The sequence below is a fragment of the Aulostomus chinensis genome, chromosome 3 (genome assembly GCF_037954235.1).
Source record: "Aulostomus chinensis isolate RoL2024-O1b breed Wild chromosome 3, RoL_Achi_v1.0, whole genome shotgun sequence".
Classification (NCBI taxonomy): Eukaryota; Metazoa; Chordata; class Actinopteri; order Syngnathiformes; family Aulostomidae; genus Aulostomus; species Aulostomus chinensis.
In genome coordinates, this window is record NC_141322.1 from 23,491,514 (window position 1) to 23,515,418 (window position 23,905).

General features: G+C 43.0%; 1 protein-coding gene and 1 long non-coding RNA gene across 4 annotated transcripts in view; one reads left to right on the forward strand and one right to left on the reverse strand.

Annotated features, from left to right (window-relative positions):
• Window positions 1–23,905, forward strand: part of LOC147268324 (uncharacterized) — a 64,842-nt gene that overhangs the window by 21,582 nt on the left and 19,355 nt on the right. The window lies entirely within an intron of this gene.
• gli1 (GLI family zinc finger 1) overlaps window positions 5,655–23,905 on the reverse strand; it is a 46,151-nt gene continuing 27,900 nt past the window's right edge. For all 3 annotated transcript variants that reach the window (XM_086199819.1, XM_086199820.1, XM_086199821.1), the window contains 12 exons: window positions 16,027–16,137; window positions 13,635–13,870; window positions 12,809–12,907; window positions 12,497–12,695; window positions 11,929–12,097; window positions 11,646–11,753; window positions 10,911–11,051; window positions 10,647–10,796; window positions 10,009–10,173; window positions 9,566–9,808; window positions 9,165–9,474; window positions 5,655–8,852 (listed from right to left, as the gene is read on the reverse strand). In XM_086199819.1, coding sequence (XP_086055945.1) covers window positions 6,277–8,852; window positions 9,165–9,474; window positions 9,566–9,808; window positions 10,009–10,173; window positions 10,647–10,796; window positions 10,911–11,051; window positions 11,646–11,753; window positions 11,929–12,097; window positions 12,497–12,695; window positions 12,809–12,907; window positions 13,635–13,870; window positions 16,027–16,097 — 4,467 coding nt within the window. In that variant the 5' untranslated portion in view covers window positions 16,098–16,137 and the 3' untranslated portion in view covers window positions 5,655–6,276. The remainder of the gene's footprint in view (window positions 8,853–9,164; window positions 9,475–9,565; window positions 9,809–10,008; window positions 10,174–10,646; window positions 10,797–10,910; window positions 11,052–11,645; window positions 11,754–11,928; window positions 12,098–12,496; window positions 12,696–12,808; window positions 12,908–13,634; window positions 13,871–16,026; window positions 16,138–23,905) is intronic.

The following is a 23,905-nucleotide window of genomic DNA, read 5'->3' on the forward strand; positions in this document are numbered from 1 at the left end:
GTGTAAGCTCGTATATATCCCACTGCCCTCGTTATATTTGAACACTAATTTGCGTCAAACTCCACATTGCGCCTCCTCTCTCTCTCTCTCTCTCTCTCTCTCTCTCTCTCTCTCGCTCCCCCCCCCCTCACTCCGATGAGGGAATCCTGCAAGTGGGAATCCCCTACTTCAACCAGTCGTTCACTTATCACCCACCAAACTCATGAATAGAATGAATTGTATTTTACATGTTACCACTGTCCTGTTTCACTCATTATTTGTGTGACGCATTTGATCCGTGAAGCTGCAAAAGGAAAGCAGGCACATTTTATTAGGCGCAACAGCGTGTAAACTTTTTAAGGTGGTGCAAATGATGATTTTGGCAACGGCGTACAGAGCTCTCACCGCAGGTTAATAGAGCAGGTAGGCCTATATGCGCGCGCCTCCACCCCCCTCCCCTCCCCTCCCCTTCATGTTTTATGGCTTTGCACGTCGCACCTGCGCTCGAGTACCCTGGAGAGGACCCCGTCCTGCGCCCCCATTCACCGGGGATGGTTGTAGGAAGTGGTGCATTGACGGTCTTTTGTGTTGCAGCCTGAACCGTAATCTGTTTTGCAACTGAAAAAAACATCCGAAATAAAACTCTAACTCGGCGTTCAGGACCCCCACCTTGGCTCTCTCGAGCCCCCCTGCCTCTCGGTCACTCTGAGAGATAATACAGCGTGCCGGGTTGCTTTTCTCTGCATAATGTGTCGGGAGTAAACAAACTGGGATGAGTAAGCGATTAGAGGAGTAAAAGGCAGATTATACGTGATGCGTGCGATCGCTTTAAATCCATCAATAAAACGTATCTCTTCTAATCATACAAGGATTTTCTTCTATAAAGCGTAAACAGGCCTACAGCCCTTTAGAGCATTATTGTTGAAGAGATGTCATAGAGATTAGAATAAAAATAGAGCATAAAATATATGCATGTCATGAGATTATCACAAAACCAAAGCAGCTCTGTACTCCGTTGAGGATAAGACATGATTGAAATATGGCTCTTTCCCCCCTATAATATGGTCAAATAAACATGTTTAGAGCTGTATTGTTAATTTAACACAAACCAAAATATGAATTTATTGAATTCAACGACACCATTGGAGCTCAGGTGATGTTTATATTTAGTTTGGTGAAGAACAAAAGTCACCCTCCCTCAGCCGTCCAGCCGCCGCGACTGCTCGGGTTGGTTTCTTAATAGATTCTGGAAGAGAAAGCATCCTGAAGGGAGTGAAGGCCTGAAGAAAGAGGGACAGAGGGGTCATCCTGGCCCTTTGTGGTGGGATGGATAGAAGGAGAAGGGAGGAGAGAAAGAGGGAGGAGGAGGAGGGGGGGCAATAAACTATGCTAGAGATGAGGGTCACAAAGGTGCAGAGGTGCTTTAGAGGTCCTGGGAGCTGCTTGGTCCGTTATGTTCATGTATGTCCGGGTATTATGTCAGCACTCTCTTTCAGACTGAATGGAGACACATTCCAGACGCATGTGTTTTTCTAAATAATTGCACATTTCTGCCAAAGGGCTAATTTGTTAAAATGTTTATGGTCAAACGCTTGTTTCCGAAATGTGGAAGAATTTGGATATGCAGTTGGTAAGTTCAAGGATGTTCGTGGGACGGCGCTTTTAGTTCCCTGCTGCACTGCTGTAGTTTAATGGACTTCTGTTGGTGCTGGACTTCGGATACATTAGGAGTAACCTAAGATAAAGTTACAAAAAAATACTGTAGAGTTGAAGTTTTGTGTTAGGCAACCCCCCACCCCTCCTTACTCCCTCACACACACACACACACACACACACACACACACACACACTGAGAGTGTGGAGGAAGCAGTCCCACTGGGGTTTTGTCCCTGTCTGTGGTCTATGGGTTCAAAGCTTCCAGCATGGGGAGGAGAGCCCTTAAACAGCATATTAAGCAGGAGTTAATTATATGCCAACCTAAGCGACAAAAGGAAAAGAAAAGCCTCCCTCTGAATGGCAGGACAAGAAAAGAGAAAAGTCATTATGCTGCCCACTTGTTTGCATTTGAAAAACTCTGTTCTTATTTTGGCATTTCCATTTGTAACTCTGCAGAGGAGTGGAGATCACGTCGTGGAGACTTGACAACACTAACTTTCCATTAATGCTGTCTGACTTTTTTACATTAGAATGCGACGCAAACCTGTCCAAGAACATATTTTTACACCACACGCACACATTAAAATAAGATATGGTCTTTTAGCATGAAAATCACGTTGGTCTCAGGCTGCAGACATTTCATGACAATTTGAATAAACACAAGGGTATTCAGTGTTTAAGTCGATAATTTCTCCCAATAAAGCAAACCTTTGATGATGGTGTTTTGTGCGTCTCGCATGAATGAAAATTGCGCATTTTGAATACAGTTTTCATTCTAAAACTCATGAAAATCCTGTCACTGTCCAAATGTAATATTACCTCTGTAGCCTGCCAGCCCCTGTCACTCCTGCACACACCTTATCTGACTGATTGCTATTGTTTCACATCACACATCTGATTGCAGATCCTCAATCCTGCAGGAGAACTTCCCCTCGCCTTGGAGCGAATGAGTCAACTTTAGCATCCCTGCCAGGCTGTAGTGGCTGCCTTGAGTCAACCGTGCCATGCCACAACACCACAATGCCAATATAGTCAAAGCACACTGGGGTCCCTGCATCAAAACGAGACAACACTGTAAAAAAGAACGGTAAAGTTGGTTAGCACATCAAAAAAAATGTTTTTTTTTTTTGTTTTTTTTTGTTTTTTTTGAAGGGCATCAAACAGCTTATGTCAGGGAAACGCGAGGTGGAGCAGACAGTTATTTTCTACATCAGGGTATTCACAAGCGACCGGATATTTGAGTTTATTGTTTCCTACCACAGGCATGTTCAAATCATTGTGCACTTTTAAAACTTTGTAGTTGTTTTAACTTGTAGTTCAGTCTGTCACAAGTGAGACATGTCACACGTTAGCTTGAGCAGCAATCGCTGACCAGAGCTGTTTTTAATGATATCATAAATGGAGCATATATAATAGGCAAATAATCTGTGATTTGTGGTGTTTTTCAACCCCCAGAACTGGTTGGTTGGGAATCGCCTCCTTACTCAAAATGGACATGACAACTTTTCAGTGGTTTTTGTTACTTCCGAGGATCTGCTAAACATGTCCTTAAATCTCAACTCATGTCCACATCCTCATCCATATTCGGTGTAGTCACAAATAAACACGACGTCACTTCAAGGGGACATAAGGTGGAAAAGTTGTAGAGTACAGAAACACCTGTGGATATGAATATTCCTCCTCTCACGACTACCCCGCCACTCTCTCTTATACGGTGTCTTTCAAGGCAGAGATGCCATGTTGATAATATTTTACAAGCTGAATTTGAGCAGTTTTTCTTCTTGCAGCATTCAGCAGCCATGGTGCCAGTCGTGACCACAGAGAGTCCAGCCAGGCACTGATGTCACCGAGAGCAGCCATATTTAGCATTCATTAACTTTTATACTGCAGCAGCTCCTTGTAGGTCCCAATGTCCTGTGCCTCTCTAACAGACTTTACAATTAGTCTGTGGGAAGGGGATAAAAGATAATCTTGGACAAATGCCCTCTGTTGGCCGGCTTGTTAGATTCACAAAGTAGAGGGTAAAACTGCCGTTGGATTATGAATTTACATGATGCAGAATACAAATGCAGTACTTAAAGGGTGAGGGGCTATATATAGGGTACAGCATGTGACTGCATTTATAGAGATTTAAGTAGGAATAGTGCGGGTTGTTGAAGTGTGCTTGCTCAGAGGCTGTACTGCACTCTACTGGAGGAAAGAAGTCATCACAGGCGAGCGCAGAAACATCAAGTCAGCCAGCAATTTATAGTCTTCACTCTGGAAGTTGTTTTGAATCATTGACTCTCACACTAAAATGTTAACATGACGTGAGCCTCAACTGAAAGCTTCAAAGTGGCATAAAGAAAGAACAAAAATTCGCAGAGTTCCTGCATCCATCCCAAACTGAACATGTTTATTCATGAACTGGTAAAATATAGCACATTTGTATAAAAATGTAGAAAATTGTACACAAAATATAACACTTGGCTTTTGTCTATTATAGTTAATGCTACTATTATAGCTTTCTGTTGCTAAAAGGTGATATTCTTTTGCCAGCAAAAAAGTCAGAATGAAGGATGACAGTTATAAAAAAAAAAAACCAACACACACATAGAAAACAACATCCATAAAGTACATTAATATAAAAAGATCATTTTATACAAAACATCTCATACATTCTAATGAACAGCACTATCTGTCATGCCCTTATTGCTAGTGTTAGTGTAGTGTTAACATAGACTGTGCATCTTCTCAGCCATTTTAAGGTGTCTTTGGTAAGTTGTACACTTTTTTTTTTCCCAAAAAGAGGAACTATTAATGCTTAGTAACACTTTGAAGAGACGCTACTGTTTAATTCTGAAATGTCACATAACAATGCTGAAGTAATACTTTAATGTGGCCTTATGGGTCCAGCTGTGCTCTGATTTATTCTTTTAAAAATACTATGATTAATGTCAAAATGAGGTTTATGTGAATAGTCGTAAGACACAGAGACCTTTCCACACAGTGCTGAATCAGTGCAAAGCCACAGTGTAAAATCATACAAGAACTGCATCAAATTTGTGTATTATACAGCTCAAATAGTTGCACCAAAGTACCTCAATGTACCTATACAATATGTGTTTTACTACAGTGGTAGCAACTGATGAAATGCATGCTTCTTGATCCCCTATCCTGAATTACTAATGCAACAGTTTCCTAAAAACACCTCTTTGGGATTAGAGCAAAAGTGCAGCAGCACTGAAATGTGAATGTACCGCAGTTTATAAAACACTGGCAACTATTACTGGTTTATTAACAGATACATACCGGCTGATTCAGTTTATTAAATTCAAAATGTCTGTCATTCTTAGCTGTACAAGTTTAGCAAAGGTATTATCATTTATTATATCAGACATAGTGTGGAGGGAATAGTTGCTTCATTCCATATTTATGTACCTTGGGAAGAGCAAGGCACTTTCTGGTTTCCACTTATAAGCAAAAAAATAGTACACAGCTGCTTTAGGAACACTTACAGTAAATGTGGAGTGCAAACTCTCTGTCAGGAAAGGCATCTACAAGGTACATGTAACACCAAATATTCAAACAAGAATAAGTCCTGAGTGTCTGTATGTAGAATATATGAGCACGTTTGTGCATGATGTGTGGAAATACTGATATGCCATGGGTATAGACTCTGTTCATGTCAAGGAAGAAATCCCTAGCAATATAGATTAATATTTAGTAGCATGGAGACATCTTTTTTTTCAGTCACTAAAAGAATATTTTTAGTCTTCATTCAACTTTTCAAACAAGCATCTTGAATAAGCCTTCACAATCAAAGCGGTTTATCACGAGACGGAGGGTTGATCCACTGTCCCATTGTCCATATGTATGTGTGTGTGTGTGTGTGTGTGTGTATATGTATATATGTGTGTATATATATATATATATATATATATATATATATATATATATATATATATATATATATATATATATATATACACATATACACATACATACATACATACATATGTGTATATATACATATATATATATATATATATGTGTGTGTGTATGTATATATATATATATACATATATATATAAAACTTATTTACACTTATCCTTCTCTTCTCCACTGTTGCCATGGCATTAGGCCATTGGAATGCCTGTTTGGAACATGTTCAGTATTAGCTTTATATCAGGCATCATCTCTTGTGTTTTTGTCAGCTCTGGAAATAAAAACAAGTAAAAAGGCAGTGAGGAAAATATGCAGCAAGGGAGGTTGATTAGGCACCTTTGGTGTAAGGATTTGGGTGGGGATTCTTATAATTTTGAGACCTGATATGGGGCCTTCATTCCAGTCCAAAGTTACCTGCAACCCAAACACATTTCAGCATGTTGCACTGACATCCGGTAGAAACAAATCATTGCCAGTTAAAGATCCTGGATCTCTATTTGAGAAGCAAGTGTTGATTTTTTTGTGCTTGCATGTTAAGGCTTATGGGGGGGTGTATAAAACCACCCAGACTACTCTATCAACACATAATATTCCAGTCACCAGAAATAACAGGACTCGAGATCATGGGCTGGTCATCTCTGGATACTGGGCTGTTTTTACTAGGCAAAGCTATTTGATTGTTAGTCTGGAAAAAGCCTGCCCCTCAGTGTTATTCTATGATAATGTGTTAAGGTATTTATTCTCGCCAGCCAGTGAGGTGAGCATGGATGTCATGTCCCCTACGGCCATGTTGGACAGACTGGAGCCTGCAGGTAGACTGACAGAAGTCTGGGGGGTGGTGAGACGTGATGAGGCCTGGGAGGAAGACCCTGGTTGACCCTGAAGGGGATTGTTGATTGGACTGAATGAAGAAGACTCTGCATCATCGATGATAGAGGTGAAGTCTATTCGAGCATTGTCCAAGTCCAGGTTTTCTAAGGCATTGGAGATTGGGCCGGACTCAGAGTAGGGGGCCAGAGGGGCAGACTTTGTGACACCTGTTGGGTCTAGGTTTGACCCCATACTATGCTGCTGACAAGGTCCATTTTGGGGGTCCATGTGTTTCTCCATATCCATGTTGACTTGACCAGCGTAGTACATATTGTTGTTATTGGAAGGGGAGAACATGTCATGTGGTGGTTGCTGTGGATGCTGGACTGGAGGCAGACGAACCCCTCGTCTGGGGCTGGAATTGGAGTGAACAGGGCTGAGATGTGGTGGGCTGCCCAAGTAGCCTCCAACCTGTGATAAGCTGTTCTGGCGACTAAGAGGTTTCCGTCCTTGAGGGGGCCTGGGCACCACCATTTCCTGACTATAGCATGAGCCTTGGAGACCTGTCAGCTGCTGGTCTTTAGGTGTTGAAGAGCTCAGCCCTCGGCTATGGGTCTGAGGGCTCATGACCAAGTTCTGGTTGGGGTAGGAAGGATATTGCTGGCTGGAGTAAAGGTTCTGGTTTTGGTGCTGTGGACTGTGCTGCATCATTGCTGTCTGGCCTATATCTATGTTATCTGAAAGAGGGGGAGGTTTTATTCCACTCTGCTGCTGCTGCTGCTGCTGCTGCTGTTCTTGCTGCTGCTCCCACATGAGCGCTTGCTGGGACTGTACGTAGTTCCTCACCATCATCTCCTTTACCTGCATCATGGGGGTTTCAGACCTCTGCCCATCAGAAAGTGTAGTGCCAGCACAGCCTAAGCTTAAGCCTCCTCCAGCGGGGAAGGAGTTCTGGTTCTGTCCTTGAAAGTCACAGCTAGGATTGTTAGAGTTCCTCATCATAACCCGGCCAGTCTGTTGGGGGTAACCCTGAGTCTGCTGGAGAAGCATCCGCTGTTGTTGGAGCTTAGCACTTTGACAGGCATTGCCACCTCCCATCCCAGGTTGGAACTGCTGCTCAGGCTTGATTGTGAGTTTGTGGGTTCCATCTGGATTGTTATAAAGGCCTGTCTGATTGTTGAAGTGGGCTTGTGTCTGCTGGGGCTGCATACTAGAGTCTGAATACTCTATCCCTCGCTGGTTCTGGAGAGAATGGCTGGAAGATTGGACCTGGTTGTGGGTACCACTCCAAGGGCCTCTATCAGTCCCAGTGTCACCAGCCTGACCTAAGGTAGGGTAATGGGGGCCCGAGGGACTGAGCTGGCAAGTGCTCATACTGTACTCTGCCTGCTGTAGAAGAGTATTAGACATGCCCTCTGGGTGAACAGGCCTGGTTTGGCCCATTGGATTCCCACCAGCCCTGGATGTGACTTCTCCTCTCTGGTTCTGGTACTGCCCCTGCATGTAGCTTTGGTCTGGGCAGCCCAGAGAGTCATGGCTAGGAGACAGCTGGTTTGAAAGAGGTACTCCCCCTCCAAGGGTCTGATGCTGTTGCTGGTATCCTATGAATCCTCCCTCACCAGTGGGCATTGTCATGGAACGGCCTCTAGCATCCACAGGGGCAAGGTGGTTCTCCATGCCCAGAGCCTCCATCATGACATTCTCCGTAATGCTGGGTGGTCGAGGGGAGTACATGTGACGGGAAAGGCTGGTGTCAGAGCCACGGTGTTGCAGTGCGTTCCTTCGGCCCATCATGGATACATTATTGAGGCTATTGAAGCGCTTGGGAAGAGTTTGTGGATCCACTACAGATCGCACTGGGTCACTGGCTCGCCTGCTGTTGTTACCTGGAGCCTGATGAGGGTAGATAATGCCGGTGCCATACTCTGTGTTGGCACTGTGCCTTCTCGGACCACCTTGCTGAAGGAAAGGAGGCAAAGGCTGCCCCTGGTATTCACTTAAAATGCCACCTCTTCTGCCTGGGGTGCCTGGCTGTTCCATATTGGGTAAAGGAGTAGGTGGTGGTCCACCAGTAGCTGCAGCATATTTAGCCTTCAGACTGTATTGCTGGGCTGGCGTTAAATTGGGAAGACCTGGCAATCCTCCTCCTCCAGGACAGGGAGGTCCTCTGCGATTGGTCTCGGGAGAGAGCGGATCTCCTCCACTCTGCTCTTGGCCAAGGAGATGACATCCTCCCCCTCCTGCTCCTCCCATTTGAGAGACATCACTGGAGCGTCGGCTGGACAGGTACGGAGAGACCATAGAGGAGCGACGGCTCACAGTATAGGCGGAGCTTAGGCTGCTGGTCCCACTTCCTCTCCTGTCATTAGCATTGCAGCTAATCAATGCCCCACCTCCTAACTCGTGGTTGGACAGCTCCAAAACACGTCGATTTGAGAGGAGAGGAGAAGGTGTACATATTCCCATTGTCTCCTCTGAACCTGAAAATGGACACAGATGGAGAAAGAGTTCAGAAACAGGATGACAAATCCTCAGGAATATTCATACTAATGTGTATGTTAAAAATTAGTTGTGAATTCAAAGAAACAATAGGTGATAAAATCAGTCATAGGTCAATTGAAACAGTGTATGCTGTGGCATTGAATTTACTGAGTGGGCAAACCATAAGTATTAGTACTTCACTAACCAGTATACTTCAAAATGCACCAATATAAATCAAGACTATGCTTACAGTATCACCACTATCATGAACAGAATATAAACCCAGACTGATTATTCATCACTGAACGTACAAGGAAGTGGAGGTAGCTTGTTGTTGAGACAACGGCTAGGGGGTATGGGCCTGCGTATTTGCTTCAGCTTGTCAATTTTCAGGTTCTCTAGCCTCTTCAGGGCCTGAGCTGACATTCCCAGTGTTCCTCCGACACCTCCGGGCTCCCCTCCTCCTCCAGCTGTAACACCATCCTCCAGGGCTGTGAGGTCTTCCAGACTTCCTGCTGCATTCAGGTTCATCTCCACCCCACTGTCATTGTTGTTGGTGCTCCCCAGTGGAGAACGTTCACTACTGCAAGACGACTGACCACCAGGGCTTTGCTGGGATTTCTGAAAGAAGTGATTTAACGCTGTGAATTGTAATTTATTTCATTTTCAATATCCAAATGATCTTGTAAGCCATGAAAAATCTATCTCTCACCAGAGCAGCATCAGGAGCCAACAGTTTACAGTCCTCTCTTCGTGTCTCTTCTTTTTCCAGCAGCAGTTCAGTGTTCTGACCTCCAGGGGTCATAGCTGAGCCAGGGGGTCGAGGGCCTGTATCTCCTCGATGCTTCTTGGTGATGTGGGCCTCTGGGCCATGGACTGTCTTCACGTGTTTACGTAGAGAGCTTGGATCTGTGTACCGCTTCGTGCAGCCAGGAATCTTACAAATGTATGGTTTCTAAAAGGGCAAAGATTTAGCCAACGTATTAAATCTTGCATTTTCATTCTTGTATGACAGTATCCTAAAATTTACAGCACATTTAGAGCAATTCACATTTTCATTCCTGACCCTACACATAAAAATGTAAGTATATTTTTTCATTACTGATGACATTTCATCTGTTAACTTTCAAGTTCATGTGCAGTACAACTCAGTACCTCATTAGAATGAGTTCGGTTCTGGTGCTTGGCCCGATCAGATGCGTTGGAGAAAGCTTTGTTGCAGCCTTCATGTTCACACACATATGGTTTCTCTCCAGTGTGAGAGCGCAAGTGGGTTTTTAAATTTTCCAGACGAGAGTAGGCCTTATTACAGCCTTCAAACTGAAACAAAAAAAACACAAGATATTGTTTTTATAATACCACAGGAAACATTCCAGCAGTCCTTATGGAGAATAAACAACTTATTCTGATCTTATTATTAAATTTTTTGTCAAGAGAGACGCAGTGCCTTTGGTTATCTTACAAGAGCTTCATTATGATTTATTGTCTCTTGTCCTCTAGCATTATTGATTTGAACAGTGTTTATTATCATTTCAAGTGAAGAAAAATACGCCATTCTATTAACTATTGCTATAGGCTCCCCATTATGATCACCTCGTGGTAAATTTGTAGTATTTGTTAGACCCCCTATTAATACAGAAGTCAGGTACATTAAAGAAAATGCCCTTCCACCCTCTCGTCCTTTAAATCATGTCACAATAGAGCCAGATGAGTATTCAATCATCAATTATAAGTAAATATATGTTGCCATAAGTTATGAAGGTGTGGGATGTTTGCAAGAGTAAGAATCTCACAGTGCACTTGTGTGGCTTCTCTCCAGTATGTCTGCGCATATGAACCACCAGCATATACTGGGCTTTGAAAGGCCTCTGTTCTCGAGAGCATTCCTGCCAGTGACACACAAACTCCTTCTTCTCTCCGTGGATGTGCTCATTATTAATGTGCTGCAGCGTAAACAGATAAATACAAATAGCCATTAATAATAGTCCTAGAAGGAAAGACTATTGTAAGGTGATAAAACACAACTTTAGATTCACTCTCTTGCATCTATTTCTTACATGAACGAGTTGGTCTTGTGTGTCAAATTCCTTGTTGCAGCTCTCCCACCGGCAGTTGGTTTCATAGATGGCCTCTGGCTCAGGTTTCCCATCCTCCTTATCCAACTCATCTCTGCCGTCCAGCAGACCCAGGAGAGGGTCCTGATGAAACGTATGTGGACAGACCAAACATTTAAAAACACAGTTAGCAGCGGGGAATTTTTGGACCTTTTTAAACTAAAACAATGGAAAGAGTTTGAATCTAGAATTGCTGTATGGAATGTGCAACTTTTGTTGCGATTTGGCACTATGTATGTAAAAACTTGACATGACAATTGTACATATGCATATATATCCCTTTCAGTCAGCACCACTTTTATCTAAAATTTAAAGTAAATTTCCATTGCAGCCAGAGTAACTAGAGGTACGGCTCCATTCTGGGGCCGGGAGAGAAGCAACGGCAAAGACCCCCATAGGGTGCAGAGCAGAGTCAGCAACAAAGAGAAGCATTGATTAAAGAGTAGGCAAACGAAACATGATATTTGCCAATAGATTGCATTGAAGGAGATAACTGGCTTGTCAGCTGAAGTGGTTAAAAAAACAGCTAGCTGATAGTTAGCTGATGTAGCAAGGTTGTGAGTTGAGCTACACGTTGTGGCTTGCCTGAACTGAAAAACTCAACTTTGTGAATTAGTCTTCAAAAACCCATGTCAAGTCAAACTCCAGCCACAATTTGTTGTGAGACTGTCACTGTACCTGAGTACCAGTGGAAGAGGGGCTGGCCACATCTCCCTCTGACCTCTCCTCCAGGCTTTTGACAGTCATGCCATCCATCACATTTCCCAGTCCCGGCTCCGTCTTCAGCTGCCACACAACATACAATATTAAATTTCCCCCCCTTTACATTCATTCATCTCTGTCATAGAACTTTTCTAGCATTCCAGCAATTATCCATCCTTTTACTGTTGCCAGAAGCAGGTGGTGCACTGACACTAAATCACTCTAAATTGCTTAGGAAAGTGACTGAGAGTTGTCTTACGTGTCCATGCTTGGGTGGAGCATGGAGCCGAGGATTGTGGGGAGGCAAACGGGAAGCTTGGCAGGGGCCTGGCGTGTGTGTTCCCAGGGGTGTCCCCCCACCTCCTCCATACATGGAGCCTTGTGGCCTGGATTGGCAGTTGATGTTGCCTGAGTAGCCCAGGGATGGACTGCAGAGTAGAGAATGAAACAATGACTCCTCCAGAAGAAAAACTGCATGGAATTTAGATTTTTTTTATTTACCCAAGATTATCCATCTCATCATATTTAAATATCAGTCTTAAAATTACCCATTTTTTCTGTCTTTTAATTGCAGGTTTCCTTGCTACTTTCTCAACTTGCTAGAATGCTTGATTGTGTTTGAAAGTAGAGTATACATGATGGTTGTGTAAAAAATATTGGAAATGGGAGGACAACATTGAATATTTTCATTTTATTTTAAAAACTCTTGAGTTTGCAGAACATTACTTAGCAATGGCTGCAAGACTTTACTATGAACTGAATCAAGAGATAAAGATGTTGTTGCCGACTTTCAAATTCACTTAAGATGGAATATAGAGATATCTGACCTCATGGCGCTCACAGAGAGGTGACCATAAGAGCTAGAGCCATTGGGGTTACAGCGTGAGTTGACGAAGGCCACCAGGGAGTTGGGTGAGGTTCGGATGACGGTCTGCAGGTCTACACTAGCGTCCGACAGAGGAGAGATAGACAGAGCTCTCTTTTTGCTCAGCTTAAGCATAGAACGCGGTGTGGAGAACCTTGAGCCTGAAGAGAGCAGAGGAAGAGCAGCCTGGTTAGCTTTAGGGATAAACCAGATTTAGAACTGAATACATCGATGGGAACCACGTTGGTCACCGAGCTTAAGAGTGTTTCCCTACCGTCACCTGAGCCGATCTGATCAGAGCCCGACTGAACCTGGCAGAAGTTGTGATGAGAGGACATCACGTTGTTCTGGTTGCAGTAGGGGGTGCTGTTGCCTGTAACACATTGGCGGAAGATAGAAACAGTGAAACAAATGACTGCAAGTCGCCACAGTTAGCATTTAGGTTGGTAATAAAGGGATTTTGAACACACTACTGCGTTTGCCAACATCTAAAACACCTCCAAGGGGCTTCCATATGTGAAGGCTGGCGTATAAACACAACATGAATGGCAATTTAGTAAAACAAAGTTATAACATGCTTAGGAATTATAGGAATATGAACATTCTGTACATCCATGGTCTTATATCTACCTTTAACTTCATTGCAGTTTAGTTAACACTACTTTTAATGTTTATATACTCAATCTCATTACTAAATTAGGTGAGTAAGATGCGACCGGGGGTTCCTGGTAAATGAAGCTCACTACAGGTTTTTTTAAACTCAACTCCATCATCGTCATGTTGACCTGCAGTCTTGTTTAAGCAGTGAACTACATCTATGTGCATCAAGGTTGTCCTTAAAGCACCTTTCCTTCTTCTTTTCTCAGTGGATTCGTGGAGGGTCTTGTTTCCAGCTCTGATTCACCTACAGTTAACTGGATAATTGCAGTAGGTTAAAATGGTCTGAACTGCTGTTTTATTGTGATTCCATGCTGCATATTAGCACATTAATATGTCAGCAGAGGTGTAATCCTGGAGTTCCTAGCTCTGTCTCTCAAGTGTATTTAAATCCAAATCTGTAGCAGATGTGAGACTGAGATGTAAAAGATACTCTGACTCACCCTCTGTGGGCGGCGGCATACCCCGGTGGCCCATCATATTGAGCGGTGGAGGAGCCTGAGGGGGCCTCATGTATTGATCCATGCAGTGGCCAATCCCTTGTCCTGGTCCCGATCCATGAGTCATACTGGGAGTCATGGGATTATACATGGCTCGGCAGTCCTGGGGAGGTCCATTGAGGAGCGGGGCTCGCAGTGAGGACGCGTCACTATATGGAGACTGCTCTGATGGCACTAAACTGTAAATGTCACATGAATACGGTTAAAAAAATAATCAGGAATTCATGTGTAAATGAGGGAAGGCGTTAAAGATGGTGTTGTTGTTTTGTTTTTTTGGTAAAATAATTACACATTCATCATAAATTCATTTACATTCTGGAAAAATTCTGGAAGCATGTGAGAAGAAATCTGCCAGGAAAATAGAAGTACACTTTGTTTACAAAAACAACATATATGAGACACATCAACACATAAATGAGGACACATATATACTGTATGTGATGAAGCAAAATATGAGGAGCCTCACAGTTAACAGTGACAAGATCATTATAATAGCTCTTGCAGGGGAAAAAGAATTGTTGTAGTGATGTGTTCTTCTCACCACTAGATGGCGTATATTTGTTATATTGGAAAACGCTGTGGAAATTTACCCATCTGGGTATTCCCCTTCCCAACTGGAGAAGGGGAGCTTCATAAGAACTTTCCAGTCTTGTCTTGAATTTCAACGTATTCCCTGACATTTCCTCCGTCTCACTGGTTACTTCAAAATCTGTCTTTCCTGTTCTTTCCCCCTTTGTCCCTCTCGCTTCTCTCTTAAAGGCGCAGACTTCATCCATCCATCTTCTCCTAATTCTCCCTTTCAGTTCTTTAATTCTTTCAGCACAACCTATATTCCACACTGGAGCTTAATCTGTGCTCTCTAATCCATGGTGCTCCCCACCTCCCCTCCCATTCCTACTCTTTTTTCCCCAGTCATTCACCCTCTCTCTCTCTCTCTCTCCACCCTCTGTTCTTTCTATCTCCTTTCTCCTCCTCCTTCTTGTCTCCTTCTGTCTCTCTCCCTCCTACCCAGCCATCTCTCTCTCTCTCTCTCTCTCTCTCTCTCTCTCTCTCTCTCTCTCTCTCTTACTCTCTCTCTCTCTCACTGGGTAACCTGAGTGGGGCGCGAGGCAGTCATGCAGAGCGCAGCAGGGCCTGGTCAGCCTGTAATTAGCAGCTGTCAGAGAGAGGCCGAGTCCACCCGCAACCTGGGTGGCATGAGGAAAGGGGGTGGGGGGGTGGGGGGTGGGTGGGTGAGGGGGTGTGGGGCTGAGCTAGTGCTGTGTCCACAACAATTGCAGCGAGACCTGGGCTTCCTCAGAATATCTGTGAGATTAAAATAGGAACTGAGTCTCTTAGATGTGTCTCGTCCTTGCTCGCTAGTGAGGGACTGCTGAGAAAAAAAAGAGAAGTTGTGGTTGTAGGTGGGAGTGTATTATTGTAAGGAATTGCTCTGCGTTTTCGGAAATCAGTCAGATATTTCTTGAAGAGAAATTTTCTCAGTAATCATGACTGGAAACAGGTGGAAACAGCTGCACGGTTCTGTCTAAAGTTAGAAAATGTGTCTAGCATGTCTCTCTTGTCTGCAGGATCATAAATGTAAAAAGTGGGTGCTAATAGCTGCAGCTATTTCTTGGGAAACAACAGCTGCGTGCAGTTCTCCAAGTCTGCTTGTAACAGTGAGGTTGCTAGGTTTTATATCTTAAGACTGTGCTGCACAAAAGAATAGTACCAGTTCACTGAGCCTACCTGTGTAATAGGCGCTGCACATAATTCTGGTCAAGAATTTAATCATTTTCAAGTATGTTTTCCAAAAGAAAAGAAGATCAATCAATTTTTTTCAGCCCACTGCAGATTGTCTAACATTCTCAAAATTGAATGTATTGATTTGGATGCATGGATGTGAAGTTTTGTAACAGCACGTCTTCCTTAGTGTAGACTAATTTTTTAACCAGAGATTCCACTGTGACATTTTAACACAGCAGAAATATTGTGGTGCGGGCATGAAAAATACTTGAAATACAATAGTTTTAAAATCAGTGTCCTACAACAATGGAACATTCCCGCCCATGTACACTAATCAATGGATTACATCACATGATCATTCAAGGAATTTCCGTGAGATGAATGTTTCTTCAGAAAAATGTGAGAGCAGCTGCTTTCAGACTTTATGCTAAGCTAAGTTAGCCGCTCTGGGTTCATATGCATGACGAAGACTACAATCATGGTATCTTGATAAAGGCAAATGTTGAACAGGGACATTTCTAGAGATTTCTCTTTTATAGAATGTATCATGAAAAACAGGGGAAAATGAATCTGCAGAGAAATGAGTTAGCGCGTGCTAACTTCCTCTTACCCCCTGGAGGGCTGGCTGGGCGAAGTCTCATAGTGATACAGCCCCTGGTGTGGCTGCATGTCCACTGGCATTGGAGCTCAGAGACCTACTGCTCCCTGGGACACCCTGGACCTGACACCCAGAGACAAGGGCACTGTTAGGGTGAAGACAGGAAAACCAAACAAACCCAACCCAACCAAAACTAAACTAAAATACACCAGAAAGAAAAGGCAAATAGACAAAAACAATTGTGGTGAGAGGAAAAAAAAGAATATGTAGGATGTTAATAACAGGCCGAACCAAACCAAGCAAAGAAGCTCAAGGGCAAAATAAGCTGTCTCTAAAAAGCTTGAGTCATATTTATTTTAAGTTAACAGGACAGAATCCATTACATAAGGAAAAGATGCAACCCAGAATGCACCAGCAGGAATAAAATGAATCACAGTGAAATTCAATACCCTGCATTCAAGCTTTTAATTAAGAGTGTTTACAAGTAAAAGCCTTCATAATGAAGATCATGATTTTAGATACGCACGACTGGCAAAGCTGGGGACATGCCTGCTTCATTCCATCCGTTTGTTCTGAAGTTTCAACTGAAACTTATTTCAGATACATCAAACAGCACCATTCTTTGTGCTTAGTTCTAAAACATGGCACATTGTAGCCCATCGTTGTCAGGTGAACTGGGCTTGACTCAGAATGCCATTTTGATCTGAGTTGAGCCTTAAAATCATTAAGAGCGCACTGTTAAAAGAATACTGCTTTACTTGCTTTACATGGAATATAATCAATAACTCGATTGTAAAATTGCAATTCCGTTTTTAAATGGACGCATCATGCTTTGGTATGTTGACCTTTACATCATCATCCTTTTTTGTAAATATCTGGTATTTCCTGTTATTCTCTCCCACTCACCCCCCCCACCCCCCAAATGGCCCTAAAAAATGTTTTAAAGACTCCTTCCTTCACCAGAAGTCATGTGATGTTACTGATGTTTCCTGACACAATCCTACAGATTAGGCAAAACCCGTGACACAAACGGTGGGCTTGGCCGTAATCTCCCCTCTCTAAACAGAACTGTGAACCTCAAACACCGATGACAGACACCAAAAACCTGCCTCATTCCCCCGTCCTGACACGGAGAAAACGTGCTTCAAAAAACAAATCATCAAGGGTTGCTATTAACACACATTCACACACAACAGCTTTTTGTGCGGAACACATATTGGGATGTTGGGTGTGTGTGTGTGTAAGGTAATTCTAGATGAGTGAACGTGGGAACAAGCACCTGCTCATTACATCCAACCACATCAGTGCAGGTACTAATAGTCACAACTGTGGGCTCTTACATGCTCGCACACTAATTATGACCACAGAAAATAGCGCACATGCTGACGTGACAGCTACTACAAATGGAGAGCAACCGCTAGGGTATTACATGTTAATATCATGCCAGACTAATTGATATGATATATTTTTAAAGCATTATCCAGAGAATGTATATCTCTGCCAAGGTGTACATTTATATGGAATATGAACATAATATAATCAATTTTTTTTCTGAAATGTTCTTTGAAACAAACAAAACAAGTTCACGATCATACAAGACTTTAATGAATTCCAGGAGCTTAATACCTATTTCTCCAAATTAAAAATAAAACTTTTATCTATATCCTACCAATGGTCTTAAACAGTCATCAGAATCTACTATTTGATCAAGATCCCCTTCAAGGATGAATCCCTTCTTCCCTGTAATATTCCCTCTTTTCCCACTAAATCTTATCAAAACCCATCCATTGGGTTCCAGATATCCTACCAACAAACAGACCGCAGCATGCCAGTGATCACACTAACATATTAAAACACTGGCACTTAAAACTCAGACTTGTTGATGGCGCCTGAGTGCCTTCATGCGCGTGGAATCAAAGCGTTTCTGTTTGTGTGACAAGTGTTCAAACCCAACGTGGGGAAACGTGTGGCTCCAGTGTAACCGGTTGCAAGAACTGTTATTGCACAAGTGTTAAAAGGGCAGCGGGGACATATTTAAGCCCTCCAGCCACTGGGAGGGGATTTGGTACGTACAGTTAGTGAGGGGCTAAATGACGCAGGCAGTCTGGTGGTTACTGTGTGTATTCAGTCTTAGCTTGGGATGTGTGTAACTGTGTATGGTAATTAGCCGGAAGAGCTAAATAGAGATCTCACAGTGCGCCTCAGCTGTCCAGAAGTAATAAATGCCAAGAAGGGGGTCCCCAGACAGAATCACACACATACACACACACACACACACACACACACACACACACACACACACACACACACACACACACACACACACACACACGTCAGTCTTGCCAGGGGGCATCATAATAATTGAGTGTCCATCATGTCCGGAGAGAACGCGTGTGAAAGAATGAATGTGACTACACTGGAGGTGGTTTCTGTGAAAGCTTAGTGGCAGGTGTGTCAGAGAAAGTGCAGGTTAAGTTTTGTAGTAGAGCAAGTGTGTGTGTCTGTGCGTGTTTGTGTGTGTCTTTGTGTGTGTGTGTGTGTTCGTGCCCAAGAGTGTATTTGACATGATAAATGGTAGTGGATCCCAAGATAACAGTGAATAATGCATGAGGCTACCCTACATTGGAATTTCTTGAATAGGTTTTGGACCGTTAACCATTGTAGCTGCATACACACACCTGACTGTGTGTTGAGTCATTTATTTGTATGCTACATTGCTTACACTCTTATCCAGTGAATTATTGTACAGCAACTCAAAAGCAGGGTAAATAAGTGCATACATTTATATGTCCTCACTTTTATGTATTTGAAACACAGATAAATCACATGCAGTAGCATATAATACTGCAGACCTGCAATAAATCTAGATGATAATGTCCAGTATTTATTGAATCTGTTTTTGCTGGTGTTGATTTATTTTAAAGGTCATTTCGGAGGCTGTAATCCATGGTGCTTTTGAACCACAAACGGTTATAGAGTTTCTAAAATTGTGTCTGTCATAATTCATATCGATAGATTAAATGTTAAAACTTCCATAAGACTCAGCATAGTACAGTCCTTTTAAAGAGCAATCAATGATTTTGTGATTAAAAAAAATATATTATCAGAGCAAAATTACTGAATGCCAAAAAGGGATTTTTTTTTTTTTAGGTACTGTACATTTCTCACAAACTTTCACTGAGAAAAAATGTACCCTCATTTTAAAAAAACACAAGCATAACATAAGTATTTTACACACATGTAGATGCATGTACTCTCAACATGTCCACATACATTATTTCATACATAAAACACAATTGTCATGACATTGTGCTATTTTCGGTCAATATTTTGTGAGAAACGCTGAGTTAATTTGCTCCCCAGTGTAATTTTGTGGTACTGGGTTTGAGAGGGACGGGGCAGCAGCATATTAAAAACCCCCAAGGTCATAAATCAAACGGCAAAACTAAACAAGACTGCTGCACTGTGGCACAGCCGGCTGGGCAGCGACCAAGCAGCTGAGGATGAGGACAGGATGTCAAACCACTTTCTGTGCCCAAAACCTGCCCATTCAAACATTCATGGGTTACTTCCCCTGCAACATCACCACCCATACAAGTTAGCCGCACCTAAGGAGGAAAGACAGCCGTGACCTCACACAACTTCATCCACAGCATCGTCAGACAAACAGGGCGTCACTTGGCAGAGTCAAAGGTGTGTAGAGAAGCAGCTCAAACATACTCTCATCAAGGGTTTTTGAAAATAGATTCATATTTTAGTTTTAAATTAATTTCTTTCGCCAATGTTGTTAGTCAGTTAAGGGTTTAATTGGATATCTTGTTGACAGAAACGCTGACATTCTTTTGAAGTTTTAAATGGTAAATGTTAGCTCTTCATCCCAAAATCTTGTTTTTAGTTGCTTCGCAATGATGCACCTTATCTGACCAGTCATACGATTTTTACGAAAAAGATATTTTGTACATTCTGCAGGCCTTTGGAATGTACACAATCTGCTATGCAGATGTGTTTTGTGTAAGATTCGACTGGTGCAAACAATTTCAAAATACAAACACAACAATTGTTACAATCAACACTTGTTTCAGACAACCAGCGCGCATACAAGCTGTTCAAAATGATTGAAGTCCAATCCATTACAGTGTTTCCCCAAAATCCCCCAAATTTTCCAAAATATCCATAGAGTGTCAATGTATCATTTCAAATGAACTGTCAAATTTGTGTGTACTCTATGTATGGTACTTTAGATTTACACTTTTTTATTGGTCATTTGAGCCAGTAGGAGCTTCCATGGCTGGCCTACAGCCTTCAGTGAGAGGGAGGGCAACTCAACAGATTAGAAAAGCAGTGTGATTTTGCAAAAATCCATCCATCCATCCATTTTCTACTGCTTATCCTGTTAAGGGTCGCGGGGGGGGGGGGGGGGGTGAAGCCTATCCCAGCAGCCTTCAGGCGAGAGATGGGGTTCACCCCAGATGGGTCACCAGTCCATCACAGGGCCAACACATAGAGACAGACAACCATTCACACTCACAGCCACACCTACTGTCAATTTAGAGTATCAATCAGCCTCGTCCCCTCTTGATGTCTTTGGACTGTGGGAGGAAGCTGGAGTACCAGAGAGAACCCACACAGGCACAGGGGGAACATGCAGACTCCACACAGAAAGATGCCATGCCCGAGCCGGGGCTCGAATCCGGAATCTTCTTGCTGTGAGGCGACAGTGCTAACCACTGCACCACTGTGCCGCCCATTTTACAAAAATCTATGAGAAAACAACCCAACTTCTCATTTAACTTTCCCTGACTTACTACCTAAGTAACCTTCTAAAGAGTGTATGGTCAAAATTGCTAGTTTCAAGTCTTTTTTCAGTACAGCATGATGTTCATTTTTATAAATCATGGTCCCCTTTATGGTAAAACTGACAATAAATCAGGGTCTGCTTTAGGGGGTGGCTACCTTTTGATTGACAAGTCGCTATCATTGCGGGTTGAATAAGGATAGAGTCGCTCTACCACAGCTCCACCCTGTCGTTCAAATATCTGAAAATCAAGATGGCGACAGCCAAAATGCCAAACATGTTGCTTCATGATGGAAGTCCACTAGCCAGCAGGTGACACTTCCTACACCCTACATTATTTATTATAAAAATCCCAGAAAATCACATATTTGGTGGATGAACATCCCACAGTGACGTCTTCACAATAACCGTTTGAGGGTTCGTAGCAGTTTTGAGATGTGAACACAATTTTTTAGTAACAAAGTCAATGAGAAAAAAACTCTGTAGTTTACAGTAGATGATATTAACCTACCTTGATTTAATCATTTTAAAAAAGCCCAAGAAGTCTTGACTGTGGTCTGGCATTATAAGGTTCCAGTCCGGTTTACCAGCTTCTTGACCAAGCCAACACAGCTTAAGTATCTTTTACAGACTTCTATTCCTTCACTGTCAGAATCCAAACCACCGCACCATTCAGACACACAATTCAGCACAAACTCAAACTAACTACAACAGCAGATCTGCTCATCACATGTTGACAAATACCAACTGGATGGAAAAAAAAAAAAATCATGACCACGATAAAATTTTGTACCTATTAATGTGCTTTATTGGGGGTGCTTGTGCACGCAGCAGTGGAGTGTTGTTTTTAAGTTAAGCAAGTAACTTAAGTAACTCTCTGAATGTTGAATCATTAGTTATCTTGACCATTCTCAGCAATAAAAGCTTTCAGTAGAAAAATATCAGCCATCAGCTGGAAATGCAAGTCAGTGTTATTCTTTTCGACCACTAACTATTTACTGGCGGGAGGAAACGGTGATCTTCCCCTTGTTCAGTCTGCTGGAAATGAAGGACAGGAAAGAGACATCCCAACAGTGCAGGCTAGGTCTGCTCCTTAGTTTGTTCAATCCAAAACCCTCGTAATACATCAAATCCAGCAGAAAAATCTTCCACCATCAGAGGACCAAATGGGAACAGACTTTTGCTGAGGACGCTAGTTGAGTCGGCAGTCCTAGGCCACGTGCATTTAACTACAAGATTGTGTCCACATGGGGACGGGACCACCTCTGAACGTGGATCTCAACACTTAGGGCTGACTGGAAGATTAATCAGGGCCTAAATTTAAGCTCAGACGCAATCATGGTTTAGATTAACTAGAATCACTTTTTCATCAGCTTCCATTAATTTGGATGCCATGTATGAGTTGCGAGGCTTCGACTGGACATCAGTGGAAGGTTCTAATGTCCCGCTAAATGAAGTTCTGAGGTGACTGGTGTGTGCAATGAGAAACATTGTTTAGTCTTGCATGGTTTGGCCATTTGTGACATTCCCATAAAGCGTCTGACCCCGGAGTCTCCAGAGAGGACAGACATTTCCACAGGTCACTGGTCACGCCGGACAAAAGACCTGATCCGGTCCCTACTCCCCACACTCATCTCCTAGTTTCAACACTCGACCAGAGGCTCACATATATCCTTTCTATGCACTTAGCAGGCGATGTAAAAAAGAAAAAGAAAAAGCAGCATTTAATGACAGCCTTCCTCCTCTTACCTCATGTCTGTACAATCACAGATGGGAATGTAAACGTATAAAACCCAACACACTTCATGTTGTTCCCTGTAAACTTGTCTAACTCAGCCCTTACGTCTCTATCTGGCTACCTCCTGCTCTCTCCCTCTTCTCCTCTGCTGCCTCCACCCGCTCCCTCATTCCATTTCTCCCTCTCTCTCTCTCTAACTCCCTCTGCTCATTCCTGCTCTTGCGACCTCGCCCCTCCCCCTCCTGGTGGAGCTGCAGTCGAGGTGGGTGTTCTCTGGCTGTTATGACTTGAGAGACGATAATGGCAGCTATAATGTAGGCAGCCGTTCCTGATGTGGCTGGGCTTGTGGAGGATTCTGTTGTGTTAGGGCTGGAGACGTAGTGAGCAAGAGCGGGAGGGGGGGCAAAGGCGGGGCTTGGGCTCTCAGCCAACCACAGCTCAGATTCTACCTCATTTTCTTTTTCGTTTTTTTTTCCCCCTTCTGTCTCTCATTCCCTCCTCACCCACTGACTTTTTCTAGCCCTGTTGTTTTCATTCAGTGGTAAACTTTGTTTTTAAATTCTAGTTTTGTTTTTGTAACCCCCCCCCCCCCCCACACACACACCCAACGCAGACTCTCCTCCTTAGTTGTTCCCCCCACATACACCCACCCTTGTGTTTTTACCCCATTTACTCAGTGAATTCCTCACAGCTGCTGTAATGTGATGGGGGCCATGGTGTGACCAGCGAAAGGCCACTGGGCTGGAGACATCGCTGAAACGTACAATAAGCCCTGCTCACTGACCTGCTGCAGCCAAGATTAATGTCATATCTACTTATCAACAGTCATTTGGAGTTTGATTTTAACAGCTTTAATTCCCTTTCAGCCTCAGACGGACTTTCAAAAAGATATCGAACAGGGGGAAATAGAGATATGGTTGACAAAAATCAGTTCAATCAATTTAATAGTTGTACTGTAGATTCAAAGTAAAGATTGGCCAAACACTTCCTGAAGCCTTCTGAGGGGCAGGGCAGGGCAGGGCAGCCCCCCCCCCCCCCCCCCCCCGTACTTCACGTGTGTGTTTTGCCTGTTGCACATGACTTAATAAAGAAAGTATCAGAAATGTAAACTGAACTCACGTTTGGTCACGGGTCTTGCTTGAAATATATTTACCTCCATTATGAAACATCTACCACATTTAAAATGAAGATATGGCGTTATAACGCTTATATTTAAGAAAATAAATACGAACGTAATATGTCCGTTCACGACAATCAACAAAAATAATTTGCCAGTGATGGACGCAGTGAGATAAAACTGAGAACTGATTGAATTAATACATAATAACTGAATACAACCATGTCAGTGTCTGTCAAAA